At 24.4% G+C, this 16,196-nt stretch overlaps 2 protein-coding genes across 3 annotated transcripts in view; one reads left to right on the top strand and one right to left on the bottom strand.

The window, feature by feature from the left end:
* LOC117172467 (DNA repair protein RAD51 homolog 1-like) overlaps nucleotides 1-16,196 on the top strand; it is a 77,446-nt gene that overhangs the window by 12,710 nt on the left and 48,540 nt on the right. For both annotated transcript variants that reach the window (XM_033360429.1, XM_033360428.1), the window contains one exon: nucleotides 1,820-1,926. In XM_033360429.1, the coding sequence (XP_033216320.1) occupies nucleotides 1,820-1,926 (107 nt within the window). The remainder of the gene's footprint in view (nucleotides 1-1,819; nucleotides 1,927-16,196) is intronic.
* LOC117172462 lies at nucleotides 1,736-12,966 on the bottom strand. Its single transcript, XM_033360417.1, has 2 exons — nucleotides 12,504-12,966; nucleotides 1,736-3,476 (listed from the first exon to the last, which is right to left on the bottom strand). The coding sequence occupies exons 1-2, from the start codon at nucleotides 12,834-12,836 to the stop codon at nucleotides 2,121-2,123; spliced, it is 1,689 nt and encodes a 562-aa protein (XP_033216308.1). The 5' UTR covers nucleotides 12,837-12,966; the 3' UTR covers nucleotides 1,736-2,120.

The raw sequence follows: 16,196 nt of genomic DNA, 5'->3' as shown, positions 1-16,196 counted from the left end.
ATTGGTTTTTTCTTGGCTAAAAGACTCATCTCCTTAGGTAGAAATTTAACTGCTCCATTTTTATAAAATAAAATAAATATTCTTGGTTAAAAAATCATCTTTTGGGTTCAAACTTTTTGTTGAAAATTCATTTTTTTGTTAAGATTCATCATTTTGTTAGAAAATTCATATTTTTGGTTGAAAATGTACGTGTGTTGTTGAAAATTCTTTTCTTTTGAATAAAAATTTTAATTTTCTAATTGAAAATGTACCTCTTTCCTTTTGTATTGAACATTATATTTTTTATAATTTTAGTGTTAATTTTTTTGTTTACATGACCCTTAATCAATATTTTTAAAATATTTATTTAAAATTGTGAAGAGCATCAAACCGGAAGTCTGCAAGGTCTGGGCTCGAGTCCCAGCGGAGCTAGAGAGCATTTTTTTAACAATTTTAAATCAATATTAAAAAAATATTTATTATAGACCAAGCAAACAAGAAAATTAATATCAAAATTATTAATACATTCCCCTGGTCAAAAAAAACCTAAAATCAAAAATATAATTTATTTTTTAGTTGAAAATTTCACTTTCTGGTTAAAAATTCATTTATTTCGTTGTAAATTCGTGGAAATTTAATTTTTTTGTTTCAAAATTTTAATGTTCAGTTTTTGTTGTGCATTCAGCTAGTCTGTTGAAAAAATCGTATTTTTTTGTTTAAAAACCAAATACTTGGTTTAATGTTTAAATACTTTTAAAAAAATTGCTACAATTTATCTATCATTTTTGTTCAAAATTGATCGATTTTTTACAAAATTCGTCTCTTTGGCTTGGAAATTCCACAATTTGGTAGCAAATTGAACTATTTTGTTTAAAATTCGTCTTTTTTCGTTTATTTCAACAATTTGAATATTCGTTTTATTTTTTAATTAATTTTTTAAACTAAAAGTTTTTAATTTAATTCAATGATTTGTTTTAAAATTTACGTTGATTGATTTCAGATTCATCTATTCAAATATTTTCTTTAAAAAAACTGTCTTTTAGTAGAAAAATGATCTTTTTAGTTTGAAAATTAACTTTTTTCTTCAAGATTTTCGGGTTCTATAAATTTGATTGTTTCTATCGTTTCTTGAACATTACTTCAACAAGATTTATATCAAATTTAAAATAATCGTTGGAGCACTTTTTTTTAATAAATTTAACAACAAAAACTATTTTTTTCATACATTGTGAACTTATGATTTTTTAACGTTTATTAATCCGTATATTTACTGTTCATCACAATTTCACAAATTTATGAAAAAGATAGACTTTTTTTTTGTAAAAAAGTGCTCTATCGATTATTTTAAATTTGATATAAATCTTTTTGAAATATATATAGAAGAAACTATAGAAACAATCAAATTTGCCGTACCCGAAAATTTGATTTAAATTTCATTCTTGAACACCCTATTTGGTTTAAATTTTTAACCATTTTGATGAAAATGCACCTTTATATGTTTAAAATTAATTTTTTATGGTAGACAATTAATTTCTTTTTTGCATGCAAGTTCAACGATTTGGTTGTTAATGTTTGTTTTTTAGCCGTTTAGTTAAAAATTAATTTTTTTATTGTAAATTTGTCTTTTTTTGTTACAAAATAATAAATAAATATGCTCTATTTACATAAATTTTATTAAAAATAGAGGCTAAAGAGCATAAAATTGATAACGTAGTTTATGGATGATTTCTAAGAATAGGGAAAATAAATTACATTCTTTTTTAAGTAAAAAGTATTAAAAGTAGAGTTTTATTTAGTTTTTCTATTTTCTATTAAATACTAATTTGTAATTATATTTAAGTTTTCAGCTTTGTATTGCTGCACAATTAAGTAAAAGTTATGGACACTTGAACGGAAAAGTTATTTACATCGATACAAGAAACGAATTTTCGCCCTTACGAATTCGAGGTAAGAATCACATCATAATTTAATTGAATACTTGAGAAAATCCCAACTTTTAATAATTAATATTATTAATTTCGTAATAATTTCATTCGATTTTTTTTATAAAAGTGTTAAATACACAGGAATATTTTTGACACGAGATAACAAAAGTTCTTTAAACAAAAATACATAAAAACAAAAATACATGAAAAGAAAACCTACTGATCTACATTGAATTTCATAATATCGTCCCTTAATTCCCGAATTTCGCGCTCCATACTCTCTTCAATATTCGCCACTTCCCTACTCAAATTTGTTCTTTCCGGCGCAATTTTAATTCCTAGTTTCTCTTCTTCAATTGTCACTTGTAGCCGTTTTATTCTTCCCATGAGACGTTCATTCTCCTCTTTTAACTGTTCCAATGTTATTTCATTCATCTCTAGAGTTGGTTCCGCATTATTTTCTTTCCTAGAAACTAGAGTCGAATTTTTTTCATTTTTGTGTTTCATTTTTGAGTTCTGCAAATTTTCATATATAATAATATAATTATTCTCGACGAATATCCCCTCTGTCTCAAAATCTCTGAGTGGTTTCAAACTGGCGAACGAGTTCTTCTCAAAGAAAGAATACTTGGTCGTGTCTCCCGAAATAAGACAAATTCTCTTGTCGTCCTTTCTCGCCTCTTCCTCGGTATAAGCCGTCAAAATAAAAGGCGACTGATTCACCGACAAACTAAGAATCGTCGCTTTCCAGGAATCTTCGGGCGTTCCAGGATTTTCAAATTCGGCAATTCCAACATTATAGCCGATAACAAGATGCGGTTTCGAATAGCCTTTCGCGATATAATGATGATACAAGTCTTCGTGAACTTCCACGGTGACACTTTTCTTCCTCGAGCTGCAACAAGCACACATTTCGGGTTTTGATATCTCTTTAGGAAGTTCTGGACCAATTAAAACAATTTTCAATCTCTCGACTTTGGGGATCCAGTGCAAAATTAATTCCCAGGACGAAACATCCGAGAGTTCGAGATAATTTGCGCCAAGAACGTGAACTACTAAATCGGTCGAGGGTGTAAATTTAATTTTTTCCATCGCGGAAAGTAAAGTTAGAGGCCTTGAAAAATATTCGGAGATGAACATATCCCAGTATTCGGGACGGGATTTATTTCGACGGATATCGACGACTTTTTTGAAATAGGTGTCGAGAAATGCTCTCATGGATGAGGGAGATTTGACGACTTGATCGCTGGAGGGAATGAAGTTTATGGCTTCGGATTCGAGGAGGACGGAAACGGTTTCGGAGACTGTCATGCAGTTGGTGAACCTTTTTAAAATGTCAAGGCTGTAGCAGGCGAAAAATGAGGGACAGAGGGATTTGTGCTTTGAATCGGAGGCATGATCTTTGCAGAAGCTCGAGTTTCCGCAGAAGTTGCAGTTTGTCAGGGCGTTGTGGTCACTCTCGTGGCAGATTGAACAAGCTCGTGGGAATTTGAACATATTCTTCTCACTGGGACAGAGATCTCGACCTAGTTTTAATGAGACTATCAGCATTGCGTTCACCTTCGTTTTTGTCTGGAATGAAGGAGAAAGGATCGATTTTTTTTTAGAAAATTCATCTGTTTGGCTTGGAAATTCCACAATTTAGTAGCAGGTTGGCCGCTGGACCGGGAAAATCGGGAAAAATGAGAGTGAATGTATTTTTTGACCGAGAATTGTAAACAAATTTTTAGAATAAGAATTTTGTCCAACTTTGATTTTAACCGTTTTTTAAATAATATTTCAAATTGTGATATTTATAAATTATTATATCATTTAGTTTAGAATACTTAATTCGAAAATCTTTCACTTTAAAAATTTTCCATTTTTAATTTTTAAGCTTATGTTTAATTTAAAGAATTTTAAAACGCAGTTTTAAAGGTTAAAAAAATAAAAAATTAGAAGTTTTTAAAATCGAAGATTTTTTTATAAAAAAGAGGGTGGCTGCTGGACCGGGAAACCGGAAATTTTACGAATTTCCAGAAGAAAAATCTGCTTAAGTTCGATTTTAACAGTTTTTTAAATAATCAAAGTGCAGTTTTGAGGATTTAAAAAATTAAAAGCATTTGAAGTTGAAAATTTTTGGTAAAAACAGTTTAATTTTATCAACTGTAAATATAAATAAACGATAATTGATTTGACCAAACAATTCTAGATCCGTTCAAAATTTGAGAATTTCCAGATTGTAACTGTTTCCATCAGAAAGTCTTAATAAAAATTGAAATGAATTTTGTCAATAATATATTTTTAATTCAGAGTTTGAGGTATTCCTTTATATTATTTTTTCATATTAAATAAAATAAATAAATTGATTAATATATTATTTCTATTAATTTTTTTAGCCCTTAAAAAATTTAAACGTGCGTTTTACTATTTTCAACTTTAAAATAAATCCAAAATTATTTAATTTTTATTCCATTTAATTTGAAATTTCTTAATGCAGAAAAAGAATAAATATTTAATATTTAGCAATATTTCACTGTTTATTTCAGACGAGTAAATTGAAACCAAATATTTAAAAGTAAACCATTTGAAACTGAATTGTTTTACATAAAAAGCTTTGAAGCTTTAGATTTTCGAAGGACATTTAAACTTTTAGCATTACAATTTTAATTGTTCTATCTAAAAAGTGTTTAATTTATAAGTTTAATTGTTAAATTTTGACACATATATAATTGAAAACAATTTCCTACAATTTTTGAAAATCCTGCAAATTAGAAAAAATCCCTAAAATCTTTCATAATTTTTCAAAGTGAAAAATCATTTTCAATTTTCCTAAGAATCTTGAGAAAAATTTTTATTCGTTTGAAGTCTTTCAAAATTCTTTAAAAAATTCTACATTTTTGTTTGAAATCTGCAAAAATCTACATTTTATTTTTAATTCGGCTGTAAGTATTGGAAATTATTTCAAGTTCTAAATTTAATTCGAATCTTTTTAAAACTTCTAAATATCTCTTAAAATTACTCTAATATTTGTACAAATAATAAATGTTCTATTGTTATTTATAAATTTAAATTTAATTTTGTTTAATTTTCAGGATTTTCTAAAAGTTATAGAAAAATTTAAATTCGTTTTGAAATATATTTAAAAGTTCCGAAAAAAAATCAAAATGTATTTTTAATTTGGCAACATTTTAAACCACTTCCAGATTTCTCAAGATTTTGAAATAAAATGTTAACGCTTTTAAAGGATGCTTAGACTATTTAAAATAAAAATAATTTAACCTCTAATTAAAGAAATGTTAAGTTAAATCAATTATTTTTCAATTTTTAATGTATCTAGCTTAAAATTACTCGAAATAATGTAATTACGAAAGTTTTTACAGTTCATTGTTGAATCTTTAATTTATACTTGAAAATGTTAATGTGGATTTATATTTTTGGAACTGAATTTGAATCTTTGAGCTCTATTATTTATAAAAATTCTAAAATTTGCAGTTTATTTGAATTTCATTTAACATTGTTTGATTGAAAAGTATTACTACCTTCCATTTGGCGCGTGTAAATTTTTGAGCATTTGAATACACCATTTTTGAATTGATAAACTTTTAAACTTAAATTTTAAAAGTTTGGAATTCAAGGGTTCCACTTTGAATGCTTTAATTTGTTGTTTATTGTTTATTACTTTATATGGAAAAATGTTTAGAATATAGTTTGATTTTTTAAATTTCATTGGCCGTGAAAAATGTTTGCGAACCGGGAAAAAACCGGGAATTTTTTTCTTCGATTAAAACGGCCACCCTGAGTAGAACATTGAACTATTTTATTAAAAATTCGTTTTTTTCGTTTAATTCAAGAGGTTAAAAATTCGTTTTGTGTTTTTGGATTAATTTTTCAATCTCGAAATTATGGAAATTCCATTTTTGGTTGAAGAAAAATCTTTTCTAGTTGATAATTCAACTATTTGGTTAAAAATATATCTTTATTGATTGCAAATTCATCTATATTTTTTAGGATTCAACTACTTTATTATATTTTTTGTTTTCAAAGGCTTATCTCCTTAGTTGGAAATTTAACTACTCCATTTTTATAAAATAAAATAAATCTTCTTGGTTAAAAAATCATCTTTTGGGTTGAACCCTTTTGTTGAAAATTCATTTTTGTTCAACTCCGTTTTTGTCTGCAATGAAGGAGAAAGGTTTTTAAATGTCGGAAAATAGAGGAATGTGAATTTATTTTTTGACCAGTTACCAAATTTTTGGAATAAAAAATTATGTTATCATTCAGTTTCGAATGCGTAATTCGAAAATCTTTCACTTTATGAATTTTCCATTTTAGATTTTTAATTTTTTTAAAGACTTGAATAATTAAAAATTATAACTTGGTTGCTACACGACTTGGAAAAGTCATGGAATTACAAAAAAATCACTGGAAACCCTGAAAAAGTTCAGGAATTTTGAAAATTTACTAGAAATTTTATTTAATAGCGAATTCTTTATTTGAAAATTGGAAAAGAAAATTTAATGAAAAGACTGATATCAGAAAAAATGTAGGAATTAAATGAAAAGAAATGGGAGATTCAATAGTCAAAAAAAAAAAAAACACTGAAAGATGTTAAGGAAGAAATTCGTGAACTGATTTAATTTTGTTAAATTTTAATATCAACAATCTTATTAGTTCTTGCGATAAAAATATTATTGAAAATTTTTTGAATTCAATAAAAGTTATTGATAAACTATTATCATTGCTATTCCATTTTAAACCATTCAATTATTTAAAAAATCATTTAAGAAAAAAAACAATTACTTAATATTTAGAAATATCTGACTATTCATTTGAAGTAAGTAATTATAAATTAAATGTTCAAAATTAAACAAAAAACTAAACTTTGAACTTACAATTTTAATTCTTCTGTTTTAAAAAAATTAATATCAAGTCAAATTGTTGAATTTTGATACATAAATAACAATTGAACACCTATTATTCTTAGAAAAAATCCGAATAAGTTGAAGAAATTTTTTAGATCTTTTGAACAAATTCAAAATTAATTAAAATTTTCAAATAATGAAAACGAAGTGTCTGCAAACAATCTTCGAAACAAAAAATTTCATTGAAGAATTGTGAAAGAATTTAAACGACATTTTTCCAATTTTGCAGGATTAAAAAAAAAATTAGGAAAAATTCGTATAATTTTAAAAGAGGTTTAGAAGTTCTGAAAAAAACGTTCAACATAATTTAAAATTTGGAAAAAAGGTCAAACAACATGTAAATGTTTCAAGATTTTGAATCATTTTAAGGATTTTTAAACTATTTAAAATTTTTTAAAACTTTTAGTTTAAGTTGTGTTAAGTTTATAAAAATATAATCGGTCAATATTTAATGTTTTTCGCTTAAAATTGCTTAAAATTATATTATTTTGAAAATTTTTTTAATTCATTGTGATTGATTCTCATCAATTCATCAAAAAAAATTTGAAAATGATAACTTGGATTTATATGCTTGAAACCGAATGCATTTAATTTTAAATTGTTAAGTTAAAAAGTGAAAAAATTCCATTTGAAGTAATAAAAATTGAGCTGCAAATCATTTTCAGCAATTTTAAGCTAGAAATATTACAAATTGAATGATTAAATTTTTGTTATAAACTGAATACTTCTTAAATTAAAAGTTAAATTATTTTCATTTTAAATAACTTAAAAATCCTTCAAAAGATTTAAAAATTGATTTTAAAATCTTGAAATATCTACATACATTGTTAATTTTTATTCAATTTTGAAATATTTTAAAAATATTTTTGTAATTTCATCAGAACTTTAAAACATATTTTAAAATAATTCGAATTTTTCTAAATTTTTTTTTAATCCTGAAAATTCAAAACTACTTCTTTACAATCTTCCAGATTCATTTGTGGCAATTTTGAAAATCTTTTTAAATATTCTCTTAAAATTAATTTCTCAAAATAAAAAGTCATTTTCAATTTTTCTAGGAATCTTGAGAACATTTTTTATATTCTTTTGAAGCGTTTGGCAATTCTTAAAAAGCTTCTCAATTTTTTGTTCGAAATCTACGAAAATCTATATTATTTTAAAAATTTTTTTCTAGGAAATATAGGTGTTCAATATTTATTATACATCAAAATTCAACAATTTTACTTGTGAATTAATTTTTTCAAATAGAACAATTAAAATTGTAACGTTTTTTGTTTAGTTTTAAATATTTAATTTATGATTAGTGATTTTACATAAAAAATAAAGGATTTCTAAGCATAAGGCCATTATTATTTTTCTTAATTAAAAAGTATAAGATTTTCAAATTTTAAACTAAAACACTATTTTAAATTTAATAAAAGCCTTTAATTATGGATATACTATTTTGAAGTTATTTTAAAATTAAAAATGGTTTATAAAATTTAAATTGGGAAATTCTTAAATTTTGAACTGAATCCAAATCTTCTTGAAAAATACATTATTATTCACTTGTTAATCCTTGAAGTATAGTTTAGTGTAGTAGTAAAAACCATTAATTTTTAAACGTAAAAAAGAAGAATTCTTAACGAAATAGTTGAATTTTCTACTAAAAATAATAAATTTTTAACCAAAAATTGAATAATTAAAGTTTCGGTAAAAACTAATAATTTCAACAACAAAAAATTTTTAACAAAATAGTTGAATTTTCAAAGAAAAAGGTTAATTTTCTACTAACATGATAAATATTCTAAAAAACAAATTAGTTATTAACAAAGTAATTTAACTTTTCACTAAGTAGTTGAAGTTTTAACCAAAAAAGATGAATCCTCGACGAAAAATGTAACAATTATATTTAAAACAGTTAATACTTCAACCAAAGAAGACGAATATGAAACAAAATAGACGAATTTTCAACCAATAAGATTAATATTCTGCCGCAAATTTGGATTATGACACTTTTTTACCCAAAAAAATGTATTAATGGAAAAAAATAAATAAATGTTCAATAAAACAGTTGAATTTTAAACCAAACTATATAAAGTTTGAACAAACTAGTTGAATTTTCTATGGAGTAACTTGGTCGCTTAGACATATTTAATTTTAAATCAATAAAATTACATTTACTTGAAATCGGAAAAATGCCGTATAAATTGTTCCTTGAAATTATAAAAAGGGAATGAAGGATTTTGTCAGGATGTGAAAAGAAATTCTTAAAATTCATGGGAAATTTTAAAATGATTATTTTCTAAGGAATTTCAAGAGAAAATAGAAAAAAAGATCACAAAACATTTTGAATTATTTTCTAAAATTTTTAAAAAGTGTGAAATATTTTAAAGCAGAATTTTGCAAAATAACATAATTTGAGAAAAAAATTGAAACGATTCAAAAATAATTAAAACTTGTAAACATTTTTTTCTGAAGTTTGTAAAGTTTCACGAAAATGAAAGACATTTTTTCAGTTTCCTAGGAAAAATTAAAATCATTTTTTTTCATCAAAAAATTAATTTGAAGAGATTATTTTAAAAGATTTTAGAAGATTTCAAAAATAGTCAAAGAAGAATTTAAAAGATTTTAAGGGAATTTTTAAAATTTTGCAGAATAAATAAAAAATGTAGAAAAAATTTGAATAATTTTTAGAAATTAGAAGTTTTAATAAGATAAAAAAAGAAGGAATTTTCCTTATATTCGTGAGAAAATTTTAAATAATTTTTTATTTTGAGAAATGAACTATAAGAGAAAACTGAAAAAGGTTTTTCAACATAACAAAAGATTTCCCAAAATTTCCAAAAATAGTTTAGAAGATTTTAAAGCAAAATGTTTCAATTCGGTAAGATTGCAAAACAAAAATCGGGTAAATTCAAGAAATATTGAGTAGAATTGCAAATAATTTCGAAAATTTTCAAGAGAAAAAAATTTGAAAATCTTGAGAAAAATTCGAGCCTAGTTAAAAATATTTTCAGGAATTTAAGAGGTTTTAAATAGATTACAAATATTTTAAAATTTGGAAGCATTTTCGAAAATTTATCAAATATTTCTTGATTACTTCCCAACTTCTAAAAGTTGTAAACATCTTTTAAAAAGACTGGAATTTTTCATAATATTTTGTAAAATCATATATAATAAAAAAATTTCTTTAAAATCTTCTAGATTCTTTTCTGACTCGTCTGAAATATTCAAAAGTCTTCTAAATTTTCTCAAGAATTTTATGAAAGTTATATTTCCATAAATTTAAAAATAATGTCATAATACTTATTTTCTTGTTCTCAATTCTCAGAATTTAATTTCAACATGGATTTATTATAGCACTTTGAAAAATATTTTTCCATTAATTTGAGTCTCGTCAAAGATAAACTAAAATTCGTTAATGGTCTTTCTTTAAGAGTGACATACAAATGGTAAAATATTTTAGCTTCGTTACAAATTCTAATGAAAAGTGTTTCAATGTCCAGAACTAATTCAAAACAACGAAAAAATGAATAACAATATCAAAAATTAGCAACAACAAAAAATTGACGAATTATAAAATAAACAAATTGTTAAATTCCCATAAATATATCCCATAAATATAGCTCATAAATTAATAATCAATTAACTAGGTTCATTTTATTTTTTGGCAATTAAAAATCTTGTCTTTATTTGAAATTTGGAAAATTTTATAATTTGATAATATATATTTTTGGTATTTTTTTCATTCATTTATCTATACGTTATTTATTTTAAAATTATTTTTTATAAGTTCTGAATAGCCATGATATTTGTTTAAATAATGTTAATTATGCCGCTTTTTCCTATATTAAACAAAATAAAACGTAAATACATAAGTCTCATTTACTACCTGAGAATACACTATGAAGAAAAAATGATTTTAAAGGGTTTTTTATATTTATTTTGTAATTTTTATACAATTTTTCCATGGTACTGCATGGTTTTGTAGAATAAAGCTACTACTAGCGCCGCCTCACGGCCGTTTTCTACTCTTGCGACACATTTTTTGCATTAAAACAGTGGAAGCACCCCCCTGGGATTTACGTATTTCGTTGCATATTCATATTTTTTGGTTGAAATATTAATTATTACATTTTTCGTCAAAAATGGATATTTTTTGGTTACAAATTCAACTATTTGGTGGAAAGTTTAACTGCTTTCTCAATCACTAGTTTTTTTTAAATTACGTAATATTTTTTATTTATAAGTTTTCTCCATCATGAACTTTGTATATCAAAGATTTTTAATAATTAATTTTGCTTCATCATAAAATTTATTTCTAGATGAGAAAATTTAAATTGTAAACAATTGTTTAATAATTGGAAATTTTAGACTTAGGTTTAGATTTCATTTTAAAAGAATAATTTTAAGTTTTGAAGGTTTCAAAATGTGTGGAAAAAAATGTGGAAGGCTTTTTTTTAAATTTTTCAGGATTTAAACAAATTTTAAGTAAACTGGATTTTGCAGAACTTCAAGAGAATGAAGAAAAATGTTATTGAAATTGGTGAAAAAATTGTCAATGATTGTTTTGTAATTAATTCTAAGAGAAAATTGAAAAAATATTATAAAACATTTTTAATTATTTCCTAAAATGGAGTAAGTTCAAGAGATATTCAGAAGTTTTGAAAGGATTAAAAAATAATTAGGAATTGTAAGTTTTTTTTTAGAATTTCGTAAGTTGTCAGGAAAATGAAAAAAAAAATTAGGTTCCTGGGAAAAACTAAAATGGTTTTTTATTTTGAAAATTTAATTTGAAGAAATTATTTAAAAATATTTCAATAAATTTCAAAAGATTTCTAAAATTGTCAACGAAAAATCTGAAATTTTTAAGGCAATTTTCCAGAATTTAAATAAAATTCAGAAAAAATTTGAATATTTTTTAAAGATTAGAAGGTATAGAGGGTATAAAAGGACTTAAAAAAATTCTTTTAAGATTCGTGTGACAATTCTTAATGATTTTTAATAAAATTTTGAATAAAACGATTTCATAACATTTTTAAAAAGAGTGCAAAAGATTTTAAAGCAAAATTTTTTTCTCAATTTGATAAGATTAAAAAATAAAAATCGAGGAAATTCAAGAAATATTATTTTACAAGAATTGAAGGGATTTATAAAGATTTTTAAACTTTTAAAGATATTTAGAAATTTACATTTTTAAATATAAGAAAATTTTAGAAAATTTAAAAGAATTTCGAAAGGGTTAAGGAGAATAAAAATAATTTTTTAAATTCCTGCGAAAGTTCAGAAGATTATAAATAAATTTTGTATATTTTGAATCATTTTTAAAAATTTTAAGATAAATTCCAGTCAGTTAAAAATATTTTTAGGAATTTGAGGCGCTCTAAATAGATTCAAAATATTTGAAATCTTGGAAACATTTTCGAAAAATTATCAAATAATTCTTGATTTCTTCCAAACTTCTAAAAGTCTAGATTCTTTTTTTCACACATCTGATATTCAAAAAAATTTAATTTTCTCAAGAATCTTATGAAAATTATCTTCTTTAGAAAACGCCTATTATGTTTTCAAAAATAATACTAAAAATAAAAAACCGCCGAAAGTTGAATAAAACTCTAATATTTATCGTTTTAAATGCGTGAAATTTGAATAATTTGTGTAAACAAAACAACGAATGAGCCAGAAAATTTAATAAAAGAATTTGAAAACTTACCCAAAGTTTTTGGTTCATGCCTTTGGTTTTTCCAAAAATGCTGGGTCCACCTGAATTGGCGATAATATCTTTGACAACTTTACAAAGTTTCTTATGCACTGGCCAATGTTTCGCTTGATGAGAGTTTCCACAGTACGAAATCATGTAACAACCACCACATCGTTTTAAACGTTTTCCTCGGTCCAAAGAATAACAAACGTGACATGTGTTGGCGTAAAAATAATCCTTATATTCTTCGTCGTTTTCATCCAGGACTTCGTTTTCTTCAATATCTTCATTATTCTCATCAAGCCAATTCTTCAACAAGTGTTTCAACTGCTCGATTTCTTCCATTTTTCCCGATTTTCTTTCAATTTATGAAATTTTCTGTGACTTTGTACCAGCGACGAAGTTGTTTACACTGTTGACAACTGTTGATTGTTGACAATTGAACAGGTTAGGTTAGATAATGGATATTTGGGTGTTGGAAATCCAAGATGTCTGCAAGCTGAGGGCCAAACCAACCCGGGAGAATCGGGAGTAGAGTTCTTAAATTCCCGAGAATTTAAGTTCAGGATATATAACCGAGAATATGACAGAATTTAGGAGAATTTCAAAGAATTTAATCGAATTTAAAAATTTATAATTTTAAAAAATATTTTTATTCTTCAGGTTATATCAGCAGTTGAATATAAATTATTTTCTAGCTCAAACATATTCAGGAATTACACTGTTTCATGTACAAATTAAAAATTTTCAAATGTATTTATTTATTTCAAACAAAACAAAAAGACAAGTTTTTTTCTACTTTAAAAGATAACTCTTTAACAAAATACTGGAATTTTCAACATAATAATTGAATTTTTAACATAATAGTTGAATATTCAACCTAAAAAGACAAATTATCAATGAAAAAGTGTCAGTTTATATTTTAATAAAAAAGAATAAAATTTATACAACAAAAGAAAAGAATTTTAAAACCAAAAAGACAAATTTCCAACAAATAAAGATTTTTTACTCAAAAAATAAATAAAATGTTATCTAAATTATTGAACCTTCAAACCAGAAGACAAATTTTCTTTATAAAAATTAAATTTTCAAACAAAAAATATGACTGTTTGAAAAAAAATTAATTTTACACGAAACTGATGCATTTTTACGTAAAAAAAGGAGATTTCAATCTAAAAAATTATTTTGTGCGAAAAAAACGCGAATTTTTAACTAAAAAAATATCAATTTAAAAAAAATGGAAAAGTTAAATTTTCTGTTAAAAAATTAATTCTAAAACAAAACGAAAAAAGAAGTGTTTTCCACTAAACAGTTAAACCAACCAAACATAAGCCTTCAATAAAAAAATTTCACAATGTGGTTTAACTTTGACCCAAGTAGTTGAATTTTCAATTCAAAAAGATTAATTTATAACAAGATAATTAAACTCTTAACTAACGAGATAACTTTTGAGCTTAAAATATAATTATTTAACAAAAAAGTGATTTATTAACAAAGCGATTCAGCCAAATGTTTTAAACAAATTAGTTGAATTATCAAGCAAAGAAGAACGATTTTTAATGAAAAAGTTGCATTTTCATACAAAAAAAAAAGAAATTTCTTCTATAACAGATGAAGTTTTAAATCAAAAAGATAAATTTTCAACAAAAAAAAGTTGAATTTTCTGTTGAAAAAGATTTCAAGTCGAATTTTCACAAACAAATTATAAATTTTTTAGCAATAAATTATTTTATAAGAAAAAAAACTAAATTTTCAATCCATAAAGACGAATTTTTAACCAAAAAGGATGACTTTTTAACAAAATTGTTGAATTCTCTAGCAAATAGTTGCATTTTTATCAAAAAATATGAAATTTATCTTAAAGCAAAAGAATTTTGTATCACAAAAAAGTTGAGTTTTCGTCCAAAATAGACTTCAGTAACATCAAAAATGGAATTTTTGTAACAAAAAAATAAGTTTCTAAGAAAAAAATTGAATTTTCAATCCAAAAATACGACTTTTTCATCCAAAAAGGATGAGCTTTTAAAAAAATAATAAATTCTTTACCATATAGTAGCATTTTTATCAAAAAAAGATTTAATTTTTGCTAATGCAGGTAAACTTTAAAATAAGAAAGACAACATTTGAAAAAAAAAGAGTTGAATTTTCAACCGAAAAGTTAACGAAAAATTGCAATTTTGTATTAATTAAAGTAAATTCTGGGTTTCTCATAAATTCTCAGAGAATTTATTTCTCGATTATATTCTTGGTAATATTCTCATTCTCGTTACCGTTCTCAAAGTAATATAACCGACTCAGAACTCTAATCGGGAGAAATTTTCACCGGGAGAAAACCAATCCGGGAGAAAAATATTACAGTGGGGGATTTTCCGTATTTCATAATTCCCGCATTTTTAAATTCTAGAAAGCCTCCCAATAGAAATTATATAATTTTCGAAGTGTTTAGAATAATTTAACTTTAAAGGTTCACAATATTTCTCATAGTATTTAAAATTCTGAAATTTGGAATGGCAAAAATGATAGTTACTTTTGAATTGACAGAATCGAAACTTTTAGTACAAAAATCTATTCAGTCCTTTTAAATGTTACATGAGACTAAATTATATGATACTTATTGATAATATATTTATCGTTTTTAAAATATCTATAATTTTAATTAAAAATTGTAGTTTTGAATGTACAATTCTCAAATCTTCTAACCTTTGAGGGCTTGAAACTTAAATTTTTCTTAAATTAATTTTTAGATTAATTTTTGGAGGTTTCAAAATTTTAATTTAACAATATTGTAGTTGGAAATTCATATAATCAAAATTTAAGGACCATTTCGCTATTAAATATTTACCCATTTGATATTCAAAGCCTTGATAATCAGTTTTGAATTTCATAATTTTAGATGTAAATATAAAGAAATTTCGTACTGAAAATCTGAAAATTTTGCATTTAAAAAAATGAAATCACATCATACCAATATTGCTTTGTATTCTTTATCTTAATTTTTAATTTACAATGTAAGATTTTGAAATTGTCTGATTTTCAGTTGAAGATTTAAGGCCATGCAACGAGTGGGTCACGTGACCAGATTCCGAAATTAAAGCCACTTTTTTTATTTCCCAACTTATTTTCACACGAAACGCCACATCGAGTCGAAAATTTGGGATAATAAATAAGAAGCACTAAGAAAGTTGGGTCTGGTCCTGAAATTTATTAAGTATGAAAAAAGCAAAAAAAAATTATTTACAACAAAAAACTTTTTTCATAATTATACAGATTTAGGACCAGACCTACCATTCTTAGTGCTTCTTGTTCATCATCCCAAATTTTCAACTCGATGTGGCGTTTCGTGTGAAAATAAGTTGGGAAATAAAAAAAGTGGCGGTAAGGTAGAAATCTGGTCGCGTGACCCACTCATCACATGGCCTTATACAAATAAATAATTTCCAATTGAAAAATATTGTATTCGAAACTTTCTGGATTGAATAATAATTCTAAAGGAAGATTTGGAATTAAAAAATTAAAAATTCAGTTTGAAATAAAAAAAAATTAAAATAAAACTATCCGAAATTGGTACATCAGTGAATCGATAATTATGTTAGTGTTGTGGTTCCCAAAATAAAATTAAAATTGCTTAATTTTTAGCGCTTCTACTTAGAAATGATACAATTCAACTCCTTTTTTCTAATTAAATTGTCGAAAATCGTTCTTCGT

Source organism: Belonocnema kinseyi, chromosome 5 (assembly GCF_010883055.1).
Source record: "Belonocnema kinseyi isolate 2016_QV_RU_SX_M_011 chromosome 5, B_treatae_v1, whole genome shotgun sequence".
NCBI classification, from domain to species: Eukaryota; Metazoa; Arthropoda; class Insecta; order Hymenoptera; family Cynipidae; genus Belonocnema; species Belonocnema kinseyi.
This window is presented reverse-complemented; position numbering and strand designations above follow the sequence as displayed.

Excerpts from the sequence above, each read along its gene's own strand:
- LOC117172462 (XM_033360417.1), bottom strand. The coding sequence starts at position 12,836 with ATGGAAGAAATCGAGCAGTTGAAACACTTGTTGAAGAATTGGCTTGAT. Across the intron at positions 3,477-12,503 it reads GCATGAACCAAAAACTTTGG|ACAAAAACGAAGGTGAACGC; the intron begins GTAAGTTTTCAA and ends CCTTCATTCCAG.